The 17262-nt window shown below is 43.3% G+C and overlaps 1 protein-coding gene across 5 annotated transcripts in view; it reads left to right on the forward strand.

Moving 5' to 3' along the window:
* Positions 1-17262, forward strand: part of blm (BLM RecQ like helicase) — an 84930-nt gene that overhangs the window by 39714 nt on the left and 27954 nt on the right. For all 5 annotated transcript variants that reach the window (XM_072277983.1, XM_072277985.1, XM_072277986.1 and 2 more), the window contains 3 exons: positions 8555-8703; positions 9834-9940; positions 14939-15099. In XM_072277983.1, coding sequence (XP_072134084.1) covers positions 8555-8703; positions 9834-9940; positions 14939-15099 — 417 coding nt within the window. The remainder of the gene's footprint in view (positions 1-8554; positions 8704-9833; positions 9941-14938; positions 15100-17262) is intronic.

A 17262-nucleotide genomic window follows, 5' to 3' on the forward strand; every position in this document is an offset into this window, starting at 1 on the left:
AGAGCTCTCGGGTGGATGGATAAAGTCCCTTGGTGAAAGGGTAAACTCCCTAATGTAACAGGGGTAAACCTGGAGAGTATCCTGCCCATGAATCAGCATTGTCATTACTTTGTCATCTATCTCATATCTGGCATCCGCCTGTCTGGTCACACTTCATTGGTGGTGAAGTGCAAAACCCTGAAAGGAACTAACTGCATATGAGGATTGAACATGGATGCTACTTGAAGGGTGGGATGTGGAGTATTCTGATTATTTGTCGCTAAGTAACTGTTTAAAGATTAGATTAGATTAGATTATGAGAACACGCAGTCCTCTTTTATTGTCATTTAGTAATGCATGCATTAAGAGATGATACAATGTTTTTCCAGAATGATATCACAGAAACACATGACAAACGGACTTAAAAACTGACAAAAACCACATAATTATAACATATAGTTACAACAGTGCAAAGCAATACCGTAATTTGATAAGAACAGACCAGGTAAAGTCTCAGTCTCTCAAAAGTCCCATCATCTCACGCAGACGGTAAACCTCCAGCGCCGCAAACTTGCCGATGCAGCATCCCAGAAGCATCCGACCACAGTCCGACTCCGAGCCTCCGACCAGCTCCCCGAGACCGATGCACTGACCACCATCTCTGCTGAGCGCTTCAACCCCGGCCCCGGCAACAGGCAGTAGGCAAAGCCGAGAATTTGGGGCCTTCCCTCCGGAGATTCTCGATCGCACAGTGACAGCGGCAGCGAAGCAGGCATTTCAGAAGTTACTCCAGATGTTCCTCCGTGCTTCTTCACGTCTGTCTCTATCAAATCAGGATTGTGCACGACGTCCTACTTCACAGATACGATATCAATTCAGAACGGCCGCGTGCGCTGCGTCACACCACTATCTTCTCCTCCATCCAGATTAGCTTTATTTGTCACATGCGCATCAAAGCATACAGTGAAATGTGTCATTTGTATCAATGATCATCACAGTTCGAGGATTGTGCTGGGGGTGCCCAAGTGTCGCCATGCTTCAAGCGCCAACATTGCATGCCCACAATTTAGTAACTCTGACTTGTACATCTTTGCAATGAGGGGGGAAACAGAGGAAATTCATGTGCTCAAAGGGGGAACATAGAACTCCTTACAGACAGTGGCAGAATTGAATCCCAATCACTGGCGCTTTAAAACATCATGCGAACTGCTATGGTACCATGTCACCCTTTCACGACTTACTCACTGAGCAGGCATATTGTAGTCTAAAGACATTTGCCACTTTTTCATTTTCAGGGAGTAGACTAGAGATGTGGGAGCGAGGGCGCACATGGGGTGGTGCCTCGCCTCTATCAGGGAGCTAGTTGTTCATTTGCAGGTGTCTTGTCACCAAAGGATTAGAAGTGAGGATATTCAAAGTATATTTATTATCAAAGTATGCATCAATATACAACTCTGAAATTCAGAATCAGATTAATTATCACATGTACATGCTAACATGCAATGAAATGTTAACAACCAACACACCCAAGGATATGCTGGGTGCAGCCCACAAGTATCGCCACACATTCCAACATAGCACACCCACAATATTCAGCAGAACAACAGAAGAAACAGCAATAAAACAAGCCCCTTTCCTACCCTCCCTCCCACCCACTCCCTCACACCACACGGACAGGCCTCCAACCACAGGACAGGCCGCCAGGGCTGCTGGAAGTGATTGTTACACCCAGGCTGCAAGGCGCTAACTGGGGATGGAACAAGCTGTATGCTGTCCTACCCAAGCGAAGAGCCGCGTGTTGTTTTCGAAAGCCCTCTCCCATTCTGCATTTAGCAGATGAATTTGTTTTGAGTGGGAGGATGCACTCAGCTGACAAACACCTTGGGGAATAGCAGAGAGCAATATCTTTTTCAATATTATACCTGCTGCTCAACGCCATGATTCATCTTGTAAATTAGTACCAAATGAGTGTAGGCTGCAGTTTACGATGCAAATCACAACTCCCAGTGTCTTGTATAAACAAAAGATCCTCTCCTCAGACATGTTTCTATTGAGATCTCAGTGGTGGCAGCAGCTTGAAGAGAGTCCTGTCTTGCAAGATGTCATTGTAAGCTGACTGTTCATATGGTGAAGTCTGATTGAGGAGAGATGCAATTTGCTGACAGGAGGAGAGAAGCCTCAGTGAGTGTCTCCTTGGCAAGATCAACTCAGCATCACTGCAGTTACAGTACTGTGTAAGTGTCTGAGGTACATTTATATAGCTAGGGTGCCTAAGACTTTTGCTCAAAACTATTTGTCGACATGGAGCAGAGTGCAATTTTGCAAATCTGGTGGATCTGCAGATGCTGGAAATTCAAGCAACACACACAAAGAATGCTGGTGAACGCAGCAGGCCGGGCAGCATCTATAGGAAGAGGTACAGTCGACATTTCGGGCCAAGATGTCCTGACGAATGGTCTCGGCCCAAAGCGTCGACAGTACCTCTTCCTATAGATGCTGCCTAGCCTGCTGCGTTCACCAGCATTTTTTGTGGGAGTAAAGGATGTTGGGAATGACGAGATTAGAGCAATGTGGGAGGGATTTAGGATAGGTGGCAGAGAAGGAGTGCTGGCAGGAGGTGGGAGTGTAATGCAGTGCAGACACACCATGGCCTGAGACACCAAACAGGGTCATTTGATTTCAAATAATTAGTTTATTGATCATTACAGACTGTCTCTCTGGTGCTTCCCACTCCCTCCCCTCTCCCTTCCCCTTTTCCCAAACGTAATTCCCTCCCTGCCTCCTTCCCACTCTGTCCACAATAGAGACCCATATCATCACTCACATATAGTATGAATTATTTTGTGGCAGCAGTTCAGTGCAATACTACAGTACTGTGCAAAAATCCCAGACACCCTAGCTACATATATGTGCCTAAGACCTCTGCGCAATACTGTGAATATTCCAGAATGCAGCCTTCCCTGCGGGACATCAAATCGACCTGCTCCTACGCCCACTCCCTCTTTCTGCTTTTCTCAGAGCCTCACTTCTTCATTTAGTATTTCCTTCCAGTATTCTAGTAGAATCTTGTTTTGTTGTCTTTCTCCCATCATCTGTAGTTGAGGTTTTGATCCCTGTTGGATTCTGGTGTTTTTGATCCAAGGTTCAGAAGTCAGGGAAGAGGCGCAAAACTTGCTGTTTCACGATTGTTTCATTAAGTACTTACAGAACAAAGGAAACAGTAACAAAAGGCTTAAAGACAAGAGACTTAGATGCTAATAAATTAAGAAGATGGTGCTGCTTTGTGTTTAGCTATTTTATACGACAGAGATGAGGAAAAATTCCATTCAAATCTATAGATAAGAATTCACCAATTTCAAAGTAAATTTATTATCAAAGCATATATACGTCACCATATACAACCCTAAGGTTCATTTTCATGTGGGCGTACTCCATAAGATATAGGAGTAGAATTAGGCCATTTGGCCCATCGAGTTTGCTCCACCATTTCCTCATGGCTGATGCATTTTCCCTCTCAGCCCCAATCTTGTCCCCATTGCCCCTATCCCTTCATGCTGTGACTAATCAAGAATTTATCAACCTCTGCCTTAAATATACCTAAAGCATTGCCCTTCATAGCCGCCTGTGGCAGTGAATTCCACAGATTCACCACTCTCCGGCTAAAGAAACTCCTCCTCATCTCGTTCTAAAAGGATGCCCCTCTATTTTAAGGCTCTGTCCTCTGGTGTTAGACCCTGCCACCATAGGAAACCTCCTCTCCACATCCACTCTATCGAGGCCTTTCAGTGTTCCGATAGGCTTCAATTAGATCACTTCTGATTCTGAAGTCCAGTGAGTGCAGGCCCAGAGCCATCAAACACTCTTCATATGCCTTTCAATCCCAGAATTTAGTGAATTTCCTTGAACCCTCTCCAATGTCAGCACATCCTTTCTTAAATGAGGGGCCCAAAACTGCTCACAATAGTCCAAGTGAGGTCTCCTCAGTAATTTATAAAGCTTCAACATTATATCCTTGCTTTTATATTCTAGTCCCCTTGAAATGAATGCTAACATCTCAGTGGCCTTCCTCACCACAAACTCAACCTGGAAATTAATCTCTGGGGAATCTTGCACGAGGACTCCCAAGACCCTTTGCACCTCCGATTTTTGAATTTTCACTCCATTTAGAGAATAGTCAACCCTTTTATTTCTTCTAGCAAAATGCATGACCATACACTTCCAGACACTGTATTCCATGTGCCACATCTTTGCTCATTCTCCTAATCTGTCTGTCCTTTTGTAGCTTCTTTACTTCCTTAAAACTGCCTGCCCCTCCACCTATCTTCATATTGTTTGCAAACTTTGTAACAAAGCCATCAATTCCATCATCCACTCATTGATGTATAACGTAAGAAGCATTGGTCCCAACACAGACTCCTGTGGAACGCCATTAGTCACTGGCACCCAACCAGAAAAGGCTCCATTTATTCTCACCTTTACCTCCTTCCAATCAGCCACTGCTTTACCTATGCTGGAATCTTTCCTGTTATACCATGGGCTTGTAGCTTGTTAAGCAGCCTCATGTGTGGCACCTTATCAAAGGCCTTCTGAAAATCCAAGTACACAACATCACCCAATTCTCCTTTGTCTATCTTGCTTATTATTTCTTCAAAGAGTTCCAACAGATTCGTCAGGCAGGATTTTCCCTTGAAGAAACCATGCTGACTACAGTTTATTTTATCATGTGCCTCCAAGACCCCTGAAAGAACATCCTTAACAATCAACTCCAACATCTTCCCAGCCACTGAGGTCAGACTAACTGGCCTATAATTTACTTTCTTCTGCCTCTCTCCCTTCTTTGAGAGTGGAGTGACATTTGCAATTTTCCTGTTTTCCGGAACTATTCAATGATTTAGGGATTCTTGAAAGACCATTACTTATGCCTCCCCAGTCTCTTCTGCCACCTCTTTCAGAACCCTGAGGTGTAGACCATCTGGTCTAGGTGACTTATCTATTTGCAGACCTTTCAGTTTTCCAAGAACCTTCTCCCAAGAAGTGGCAACCACACTGCTCCCGACACACTCGAACTTCCAGCATACTGCTAGTGTCTTCCACAGTGAAGACTGGTGCAAAACACTTACTCGGTTCATCCTCCATTTCCTTGTCCCCACTTACTACCTTTCCAGCGTCGGTTTCCACCGGTCCGATAACCACTCTCACCTGTCTTTTTCACTTTATGTATCCGAAGAAAGTTTTGGTATCACCTTTAATATAATTGGCTTACCTACTTTCTAATTCTTTCATTTCCTCCTTAATTACTTTTTTAGTTGCCCTATGTAGGCATCTAAAAGCTTCCCAATCCTCTAACTTCCCTAATTTTTGCTCTATTATATGCCCTTTCTTTGGCTTTTCTGTTGCCTTTGACTTCTCTTGTTAGTTGTGGTTGTGTCATCTTGCCTTTAGAATACTTCTTCCTCTTTGGGAAGGCCTGTGCCTTCCAAATTGCTTCCAAAAATTCCAGACATTGCTGCTCTGCCATCGTCCCTGCCAGTTTTCTTTTCCAATCAAATTTGGCCAACTCTTCTCTCATATCTCTGTAATTCCCTTTATTCTGCTGAAATACTGAGACATCTGACTTTATCTTCTCTGTCTCAAATTTCAGGGGGAATTCTATCAAATTTGTGATCACTTGCCTCTAAGTGGTTCTTTTACCTTAAGATATCTAATCAGTTCCAGTTCATTACACAACACCCAATCCAAAACAGCTGATCCCCTAGTAGGCTTATCCACGAGCTGATCTAAAAAGCCATTTCATAGGTATTCTAGAAAATCTCTCTCTTGGGATCCAGCACCAACCTTGCAAATCTAGCAAAACATTGCTTTTTTGGCATGCATTTTCTATCTCCCATTGTAATTTGTAGACCACATCCTTACTGCTGTTTGGGGGTCTGTGTACAATTCCCATCAGGGTCTTTTTATCTTTGCATTTCCTTAGCTTTACCCGCAACAATTCAACACCTTATAACCCTTTGTCACCTCTTTCTAAGATTTTATTTCATTTTTACCAACAGAGCAATGCTAACCCCCCTGCCTACCTGCCTGTCCTTTCAATACAATGTGTATCCTTGGACATTAAGCTCCCAGCTATATTCTTCTTTCAGCCTTGATTCAGTGATGCCCACAACATCATACCTGCCAATCTGCAACTGTGCTACCTCATATCCCTTATACCATATACTATGCGCATTCAAATACAACATCTTCAGTCCTGTATTCACCCTTTTCAATTTTGTCCGCCTTTTGCATTGCAACTCATCCTGTAGTCTGCAATTTTGCCCTGTCATCAGCCTCTGCTTGCTAGGAGGCTCTCTACATACTGCCTCTGTGCGTAAACCATCTACCTCATACTTAGCACTATCATTCTGGCTCCCAACCCCCTGCCAATTTAGTTTAAACCCTCCTAAACTCCAGCAAACCTGTCTGCAAGGATATTGGATCCCCCCCTCGGGTTCAGGTGTAACCGTCCTTTTGTTGTGGTCATACCTACCCCAGAAGAGGTCCCAATGATCAATTAATCTGAAACCCTGTCCCCTGCACCAGTTCCTCAGCCACACATTCACCTGCCAGATCATCCTATTCTTACCCTCACCGGTACATGGCACAGGCAGCAATCCAGAGATTACTACCCTGGAGGTCCTGTTTTTCAGCTTTCTACCTAGATCCCTAAAATATCTCTTCAGGACCGCCTCACCCTTTCTGCTTATGTTATTGGTGCCGATATATATCAAGACTACTGGCTGCTCCCCCTCCCCCTTGAGAATGCCGTCAATTCTGACCCTGGTGCCCGGGAAGCAACATGCCATCTGGGTAGCTCTTTCATGCCCACAGAATCTCCTCTCTGTTCCTTTGACAATGAAATCTCCTATCGCCTAGTTCTCTTCATCTCTCTGCTCTTCTGAGCCACAGCACCAGACTCAATGCCAGGGATCGGGTCACTGTGGATCCCCCTGATAGGCCAACTTCTCAACAGTATCTAAAGTCTTATACCTAATATTGATGGAAATGGCCACAGGGGCACTCTGCACTTCTGTGCATTTCCTTTCCTTCTCAATAAATCTGTAGAATAATAACCATAGCAGAATCAATGAAACACCACACCAGCTGGGGCGTTCAACCAGAGTACAGGAGACAACAAACTGTGCAAATACAAAAAGAAAGAAATAATAATAAATAAATAAGCAATAAATATCAAGAACATGAGATGTATACCTTGAAAGAAAGTCCATTGGTTGTGGGAACATTTCAGTGATGGGACAAATGAAGTTGAGTGAAGTTGTCCCCTTTGGTTCAAGAGTCTGATGGTTTAGGTGTAGTAACTATTCCCGAATGGTGGTGTGAGTCCTGAACTCCTGTACCTCCTTCCTGATGGCAGCAGCAAGAACTGAGCATGTCCTGGGTGGTGGGGGTCCCCGATGATGGATGCAGCTTTCCTGCAACAGTGGTCATTGGTGGGGAGGGCTTTACCTGTAATGGACTGGACTGTATCCACTACATTTTGTAGGATTTTCCATTCAAAGGCACTGGTGTTTCCATACTGGGCTGTGTTGAAACCAGTCAGTATTCTCTCCACTATACATCTATAGAGGTTTGTCAAAGTTTTAGATGTCATGCCAAATCTTTGTAAACTCCTCGGGAAGCAGAGGTATTGCTGGGCTTTCTTCATGATTAAGCTTGCATGCGTGGCCCAGGACAGGTCCTCCGAAATAATAACACAAAGGAATTTGAAGTTGCTGACCCTTTCCACCTCTTGTTCAATACTGCAGGACCAAGTTAACCAATGAGAAAGCCCTTATTCACTTAATGCGGAGCAAAGAAGCTTCCAAAGCTTTCCAGAATTATACTTTGTATAGCCACAAGAGGCATATTCAACCGTAATATGCATAAAAAAAACTACTTTAAAATACAGGCAGATAATTAATTATTAAACTGCAAAGAAATCTAAGAATTAACTAGTCAGATCCAACACCCCCTTTTGAATGCTGATATTCACAAAAGATCCTCACCATCCAGGCCATGTGCTCATCTTACTACTACCTTCGGATAGGAGGCACAGGAGACTTAGATCCTACACGACCAGGTTCAAGACCAGTTAATACCCCTCAGGTCACGCTCCTGAACCGGTGTGGATAACTTCATTCACCTCAACGCTGAACTTCCACAACCTACAGGCTCATTTTCAAGGACTCTACAACTCGTACCTTGTTTTCTTTTGCACGATATATCTTCTTTTGTACATTGGTTGTTTATCAGTCTTTGTTTATATATAGTTTTTCTTAAATACTATTACATTGATTTGCGTACAGTGTATACGTACTTTGATAATTTTTTTTCTCTGACTTTGACGAAGAAGGTTTTATTTGTGAAACAAGTTTAGCAGGGCTAAAATATTCCCACTCTTTGTCCACGATGCCCTTATTTCTGGTGCTTCAGGAACAGTAAATTATTCTGCGGGTAGATTGTTTCCCTACCAGCTTCTTGTGTCCATTCCTGATTTTCCAATTACATATTAACCCTTTCTATTTCTGTCTGCGTGTAGTGGGGCCACGATTTCCGTCCTGATTACAAGAGGTTGAATGAACTGCGGCAGAAGTTTCCGTCCATCCCAATGATGGCCCTGACAGCTACAGCCACTCCACGGGTTCAGAAGGATATCCTCAACCAGCTCAAGATGCTGAAGCCTCAAATGTATGTAGCCTTCTTTCTGGGGAGTGGTGTGAAGACAATGAAAATATATTTTTGTTTAGAATCATAGAGCACTACAGCACAGAAGCAGGCTCTTTGGCCCATCTAATCAGTGCCAAACTGTTATTCTGCCTAGTCTCATTAATCCATAGCTGGAACCATATCCTTCCCGTCCATGTACCAAACTTCTGTTAAATATTGCAATTGAACACAGATCCACCTCATCCGCTGGCACCTGAAATATAACAGCTGTGCCTTTCACCGAAGGTGATCTTCCTGACACTAAGGGTTTTAGTTTTGACAGAGGTTTACCTTTATTCCTCTCGTGTCCACACTCGTGCATCTGAAGGGCTCCAATAGTAGGGTCACAGTCATATTTACCTCTTTGTTTTCCCAGAGTAAGGGTGCTGAGGCCAAATCAGAACTTGGCACTTTGTTCTTTTGCTTAAACACTTATCAAGTGAGCCATTGGAGGGAGCCCTTACACAACATTTGAAAGTGGCTCAGAGGGAACGACCTGACTCAGATAGAAATTTTCTGGCCTCTTCACCCCTCCTTTCCAGCCCTGATGAAAGGTCTTGGCCCAAAATGTCAACTGTTTATTCCCCTCCATACATGCTACTTGACCTGTTGAGTTCCTCCAGCACCTTGTGTATGCTGCTCTGGATTTCCCTGTGTTTCTGTAGCCCCACTTACTCCCTCGGAACATCCTGTGGCAGAGCGGTTCTCTTTGTGTCCTGGCTGACGTTTATCCATCAATTAATGTGTCAAATGCTTTATTAGATATTTTTGGGAGCTCACTGTGTACAGATTGGCATTAACATCACAACAATTACACTTCAAAAAGTACTTCATTATCTGTAATGTCCTGAAGGAATGTGAAAGCCATTATAGAAATTTGTATTTAATTATTTTTTTCCTAGCTGTGCCTTCCTGAGGTTGCCCATTTACACCCCTTCCTTGGTATTCCTACTAGAGTATGAGAGGGGAATTCCTCAGTTTTATATTCTGCAGTGAGATTGAATTTGTAAAATCAGCTTCAGTTGCTCTGCAGTTTGCCTGGGGTCTGCCTGGGAGCCAGCCGCCACTTACTTTTATGGCCAAATGCAGAGGTTTCATTTGAATCTCCGCAGATTCACCATGAGCTTCAACAGACACAATCTGAAGTATGAGGTCCTGCCAAAAAAGCCCAAGAAGATTGCTGAGGATTGCATCGAATGGATCAGAAAGAACTACCCACGTGAGTGTTGCTCAGCTTGTATGCTGCTGCGCCTGTGGCTGCTTGCATATAGTACTGATCATTTCTGTACACAGCCCAATGACTTTTGACAGTTTAATCTCATTTTTTATATTTAGAGTTAAGTATTTATTAGGGCTCCGTGACTCATTCATGTATTTTGGGTTGTGATGCCCCATAAATGTAACAGGTCATCACTGAAGTTTGTGATTAGTCACATCTTGAGACAGAGAGACAGACAGGGCAGAGATAGCATGCATAAAATAAATGGGATTGTGCAAGCAATTGTTTGCAGAATTTCTTTTCTAGAAAGAATTATTATCTTTAACTGTAGTTATCAATCTGTTTATAATTACATAACTGACCAGTTCTCCTTGTAGGATCCTGTTTTGACCAAATAGCTGCTATCTTATTGTTGACCTAGTTAGTGGTTACACTTCAGATTAATTCATTGTGTTCATACACATTGACTTGCTGCCTCATGTGCTGGCTATGTCTTAATGTTAGACCCTAGAAACCGACATGCACGCAGAAGCATTGCTGAGGATTCCTACCCTTCATCCCATAATTTGACCTGCTACTATACAGGAGCATCAAGACTAGGGCTGCCAGACTGGGTAACAGCTTCTTCCATCAGGCTGTGAGATTACTGACTACCCTGCTGCTACAGAGGTCTCATCTCTAGGATAGCAGCCTGTTTACTGTTACCTATTTTCCAAACTACACGCACTTTGAATTATATTTTATTAACTTATTTGTGGTAATATTTTGTTTTATGTGTTGTGTGTTAGATATTTCCTGCATTTTGTTCCAGAGGAACGTTATTTCGTTTGGTTGTATGTATGTACGTTCAGATGACAATAAACTTGAGAAGAATTAACAGTGAGTTACTAAGCCCCTCAAGCCTGCTCCACCACTCACATATTCTCTACCTCTATGTCACTTCCCTGCAAGAAATTTCTCTTCATTTCTGTCCAAAATGGCCTAATCCTTAACCAGGACCCCTGGTTCCAGGCTGAAACAAAAAGTCTCAGCCTGAAATATCGACTGTTTATTCTTCTACATTGATGCCGCCTGACCTGCCGAGTTCCTCCAGCATTTTGTGTTTGTCGCTCTTAGAGGAACTGATGGGGCAGATATGGGGAGGGTGTTTCCCAGGCCTGGAAGCCTGTGTAGATACTTGATCAAAATCCAAATACAGCAGGTCTTCTAGTCACCTTCTGCTCTACTAGAAACATCCTCGGAGAGCTTCAATGGATTAGTCAAGTATGATTTCCCTTTCCGTCACCCTGCTGAATCAGATTATTTCTGAAGTGTCTTGCTATCAGAGCCTTTAGTAGGGATTTTGGCGCTTTCCCAATTACTGATGTCTGCCTAACAGGTCGGTGGTTCCCTATTCTCCATTCTTATTCTGCTTCATTACTGAAATAGAAACCACAAGCAGTGAAGTGTGAATCACATCCCACCTCCTTATACACATAATGCCACCTGATTTTCTTTTGATTTCTATTTGTAAATAAATGGATTGTATTAAATTATGCAGCACGATGTAGCTCTAGACAGCAAAACCCTGCCAACTTAAGGGAGATTTTCACTGTCAATACTCTCCAGTATAATCAATCAATTAAAATGTATTTTTGTGATTTACTGAGCCATGGCCATTCAGTGAATTTAGTACTAAATTGTATTCTAATCTCTTGTAAGGAGCACCCGTCACAGTTGGTGCCCCTATGTAGGGAACATCACCAATGCCAAATATTACAAAGAACTTCGTGTGCAATCTCTGTTGTGGTGAAAAATCATTTCATGACCATAAACACAAGAGATTCTGGAGATGCTGGAAATCCAGAATAACACACACAAAATGCTGGAGGAACTCAGTAGGTCAGGAAATGAATAAAAAGTTGACATTTCAGGCCAAGACCTTTCATCAGGACTGGAAAGGAAGGGGGAAGAAACCACAATAAGAAGTTGAGGGGAGGTGAAGTGAAGGGCTACAGGTTAGAATGTGAAACCAGGTTGGTGGAGGAGGGAGGGGATAGTTTTCAGGACCATTCTGTTCTTCCCTTCCCGTGTGTGTTGAGATTAATGTCCACTGTTCATTTCACAATTTGAACATAGAAAGTACGAGCTCTTCGGCCCACAATGTTGTGCTGACCTTTTAACTCCCTCTAAGATCAATCTAACCCTCCTTCCTACATAGTCCTCTGTTTTTCTATCATCCAGGTGCCGATCTTAGAGTCTTTAATAAATGTCCCTGGTGTATCTGCCTCCCTTGGCAGGGCGTTCCATGAACTCGCCATTCTCTGTGTTTAACAAATAACCTACCTCTGACATCCCGCTCTATATTTTCCTCCAATTATCTTAAAATTATGACCCTAATTACAGCCATTTCCACGCTGGGAAAACTCTCTAGCTGTTTGTGCCTCTTGTCATCTTGTACACTCCTGTCAAGTCACTTCTCATCCTCCTTCACAACAAAGAGAAAAGCTGAAGATTTCCAGACCACTTTATAGCCAAAAATAGTTATTTTTGATTTGATCACTTGTGTAAAGGAGGAAATTCAGAACCAATTGCTCCATGAAAGTGATCAGGTGGTATATTTTGGTGATGTTGGTTGAAAGGTATAAATAGGCTGGCTCAAGTAGAACTCTTTTACTCAAGAGAGCAGGTGTACCATGCGTTAATGTCTCGCAAGATGGCACAACCAGCACCCAACTGGAGAATCAGCTCAGATTTTTATGCTTCTTATGTGGAGTAGGACCCAGCCTGCTGACCCCTCAACCATCAGGCTCTTGAACCAAAGGGGATAACTTCACTTGCCTTCTCATTGTTCCCACAGTCAATGGACATGCTCTTTATCTCATGTTCTTGATATTTATTACTTAATTATTATTATTGTTTTGTTTTGTATTTGCACGGTTTGTTTTCTGTACTCTAGCTGGACACCCTAGTTGGGAAGTCTTTCAATGATTCTGTTTTAGTTATTATTCTATAGATTTATTGACTATGCCCACAAGAAAATGAATCACTGGGCTGTATATGGTGACATATATGTACTTTGATAATAAAATTTACTTTGAACTTTTTAATGTGAGCCACAGCTGACAAAAGCATGGAACTCTATACCTCAATTTTTAAGTCCTCAGATACCAGACTTCTAATCTTAAAATGGATACAGTCTTTCTTTGCCAACATTGTTATGTAATCCTTATATCACCTTCTATCTTTGATCACCTTCCTTTTGCACATTAGTGCACTGCCACCCTGACCTCAATTACCTCCTCCTTCCACAGTCTACCATCAGTCTACTGGCTTGTCCATACTCGCGGTTGCGTTGAAGAATGATTTTCGAATTTCAGTCAAGTAGCCTTTTCCTCCATATCCAAGTCATTACGCAACAGGAAAATGGACACAATTGTTATTCAGTATGTCACTGTTTATTCTAGATTGTTCACATCAGTGAGAGAAACCAGGTCGTGTTGAGGTCAAGAAGGAGATTGAGTTATAGTGCCCTGGTTCATATTTTTTTTACTGTTATGCTGTTCTGTATTTGGTTTTTGTGCTGTTCTCTGCAAGCTGCTTGTTTGCATTACTGTTGAAGATAAGAGGAGAAATTTTGAGAGCTTAGGGCTTTTCTCTTGGGAGTGAAGAAGATGAGAGCTGACTTGATAGAGTTGTATAAGATGATAAGAGGCATTGATAGAGTGGACAGCCAGAGACTTTCCCACGGTATCAATGGCTAGTACATCTTAAGGTGACGGGAGCAAGATATAGGGTTGGATGTCACTCACAGAGAGTGGTAGGTGTGTGGGATGCTCTGACAGCAGGTGGAGGTAGAGGGACATTTCAGAGATTTTTAGAAAAGCACATGGATGAATGTAAAATGGAGGGTATGTAGAAGGGAAAAATCAGATTGATCTTGGAGTAGGTTAAACTGCTAGTACAACACAGTGGGCTGAAAGGCCTGTACTGTGCTGTTCTAAATCCCAAATGATTGCCAAGGTTTGTTGCCATCTATTGGTCATGTCCTGATTTCAAAGGTTCAAAGTCAAGGTGTGTATACAGAATACATCTCTCAGATTCATCCTCCCACAGGCAGCCACCAATCAAAGAAACACCATGGAACCTATTCAAGAGAACATCAAACACTGAGAACACGAGAAGGAAGAACAAATTGCACTAATATCAAAAAACGAGCAAACAACGCATAGAATATCAAACTTCAGACAAGTAGTATTCAGTTTAGTTTGGTTCAGCGCCACTCCACTAGCCAATGCAGATCACAGGGCCATTCTCCACCAAAGTGGCCCAGTTTGCATCAATTGCCCCGATCAAACTGCTCACAAACAACAAAAAAAAGAGTAACCAGAATTCAAGAACACATGCACCACGAACCTCAAAATCCCCCAGCACAAGTCCACAGCCTTGCCGGTCAATCCTGGCAACGTGGATCTTAAAACTCCTGCACTTTCCCCCAACAGCAGCTAGTGAGAGGGAGAGGAAGTCTGGTCAAACACAGGCAGACAGTGCCAAACACCGACCCATCCTCCGCTCTCGCCCTCATCCACTTCACCTTGCTCGATGCCTCAATCAGAGAGAAGCAATGGAGTCGATTGTGGGCTTCCACCCTCCACGCCTCAATTGGAGAGAAGTGATGGAACGGAGTGTGTGGCCAAACTACCAGGCCACACACTCTGCTCCAAACCTCATTGAGCTCCCTTGGAGGCAGCAAAGTGCCGGTTTGCTCAGTAGGCCCCAAAGCACACCATCAAAGTGTAAAGTACAGGTTTCAATCGCAAGCAGCTGAATAGTGGAATCATATTTGAGAGAAGTGAAAGAAGTAGTTTCGTGAACTGTCAGCAGGATGTCACAGTCAGTCTCGCTGTTCGCTGGCGCCGTATTGATTGATTTAACTCTGGTAGATCTTCCATCCTTAAATAATGCTGGTGCTTGGATGGTTTGGAGCTTCACTAACCCCCTTGTTTACATTATATACAGATGACTCTGGGATTATTTACTGTCTGTCTCGACACGAGTGTGACACTGTGGCTGAAAAGCTGCAAAGGAATGGGATTGCTGGTCTGTCCTATCACGCTGGCCTGGACGACGCCAGCAGGGAAATGGTACAAAACAAGTGGATTAACCAGGATGGCTGCCAGGTAAGAGTCTATGATGTGTTCCAGTGGTATGCAGGAGCTCTCTGTAGCCTGCTCTGTTAGCCACTGATATATTTCATCCAGAAAGAAGACAATGCCTGAAACAAAATGACTAGCTTATTTAGAGGTGCAACTAGTAAGGCAGAAAAGAAAGATTTAAAGGTTAATTGTTAGCTTTATTTGTCACACGTACATTGAAAGATGCAGTGAAATCCGTCAATTGTGTCAGTGACCAACACAGCCAAGGATGTGATAGGAGCAGCCCGCAAGCATCGCCATGTTTCTGGTGCCAACCTCACATGCCCACAGGCCACTAACGTAAACCCGTATGTGTTTGGAATGTTTATTTTATTTATTGAGATACAGCGCAGAGTAGGCCCTCTGGCCCTTCAAGCCGCACTGTCCAGCAATCCTCTGATTTAATCCCAGCCCAATCATGGGACAATTTACAATGACCAATTAGCCTACCAGCTGGTACATCTTTGGACTGTGGGAGGAAACCAGAGCACCCGGAGGAAGCCCACGTGGTCAAGGGAAGAATGTACAAACTCTTTACAGGTAGCGGTGAGAATTGAGCCCGGGTCGTCTGTATTATAAAGTGTTGTGCGAACCACTACGCTGCCATGCCATGGGATGAAACTGACGCAGTCACAGAGAGTATGTACAGACTCCTTCCAGGCAGCAGTGAGAATTGAACCTGGATTACTGACACTGTAAAGCATCGTACTAACTGCTCTGCTTTGTATCACAGGAGAAAAATCAGCTCATTGGTCCCTGATTTCCCCCTCGTCTTTCAATCTTCCCCTTCCATCCAATCTGCCTGAAAACCTCCTGTTGAATCTGCTTTCAATGCCCCTAAAGGCAACACATTCTAGATTACAGGGTGGTTGCCTTATTTAAAACACGTCCCTCTTTATCTCAAATTCTTTCACCAGTCACCTACGGGTGTATGGCATGCAGTTAATGCTTTACAGTGCCGGCTGTAAGATCGGGCTTCGATTCCTTCTGCTTTCTGGAGGGAGTGTGTATGTTCGCCAATGACTGTGTGGGTTTCCCTCCATGTTCCAAAAATGTACGTACAGGTTAGGGTTAATAAGTTGCTATGACGGCGACTCTTACAGACTGCCCAGCACAACCCTCACTGATTTGATTTAACACAAAGGTCACGTTTCGCTGTACAAGTGATAAACTTTGTACTTTATTGTCGCCAAACAATTGGTACTAGAACATACAATCATCACAGCGATATTTGATTCTGCGCTTCACACTCCCTGGATTATAACTATTAAATATTAAAAATATTTAAAATAGTTATAATTAGTAAATATTAAAAATTTAAATTATAAATCATAAATAGAAAATGGAAAGTAAGGTAGTGCAAAAAAACAGAGAGGCAGGTCTGGATATTTGGAGGGTACGGCCCAGATCTGGGTCAGGATCCGTTCAGCAGTCCCAGTTGGAAAGAAGCTGTTCCCAAATCTGGCCGTGTGAGTCTTCAAGCTCCTGAACCTTCTCCTGGAGGGAAGAGGGACGAAAAGTGTGTTGGCTGGGTGGGTCGTGTCCTTGATTATCCTGGCAGCACTGCTCCGACAGCGTGCTGTATAAAGCGAGTCCACAGACGGAAGATTAGTTTGTGTGATGTGCTGCGCCGTGTTCACGATCTTCTGCAGCTTCTTTCGGTCTTGGACAGGACAACTTCCATACCAGGTTGTGATGCACCCTAGAAGAATGCTTTCTACGGTGCATCTATAAAAATTAGAGTTTTTGAGGACAGGCCAAATCTCTTTAGTTTTCTCAGGAAGTAAAGGCACTGGTGGGCCTTCTTGGCAGTGAACTTTGCTTGGTTGGAAGCTAATTCTAATTTTTAACCTTGAGTCACTGGAGACTGCTTCTCCCTTTCAACCCTTACCGTCAACTGAGTTTCCCTGTTTACCTGATCATAAATCCTCCTAATTTTGAGCAGCTTAATTAAATTATTTCCTAAAATGAACAGTTTCATATGAGAGAGAGTCTAACCTTGCTCACTGGTAATAGCATGGCTGTCTCCCCCACTCTAGAGGTTATACATAAAAATTGCTCAGTGGCTGAGTGTCATGATTCATCTTCCATCTGAAGCCTTTCCACCATCTGTAGTGCACTAATCAGGAGTGTGAAGGAGTGCTCTTT

This window comes from Mobula birostris, chromosome 14 (genome assembly GCF_030028105.1).
Source record: "Mobula birostris isolate sMobBir1 chromosome 14, sMobBir1.hap1, whole genome shotgun sequence".
In the NCBI taxonomy this organism is placed as follows: domain Eukaryota; kingdom Metazoa; phylum Chordata; class Chondrichthyes; order Myliobatiformes; family Myliobatidae; genus Mobula; species Mobula birostris.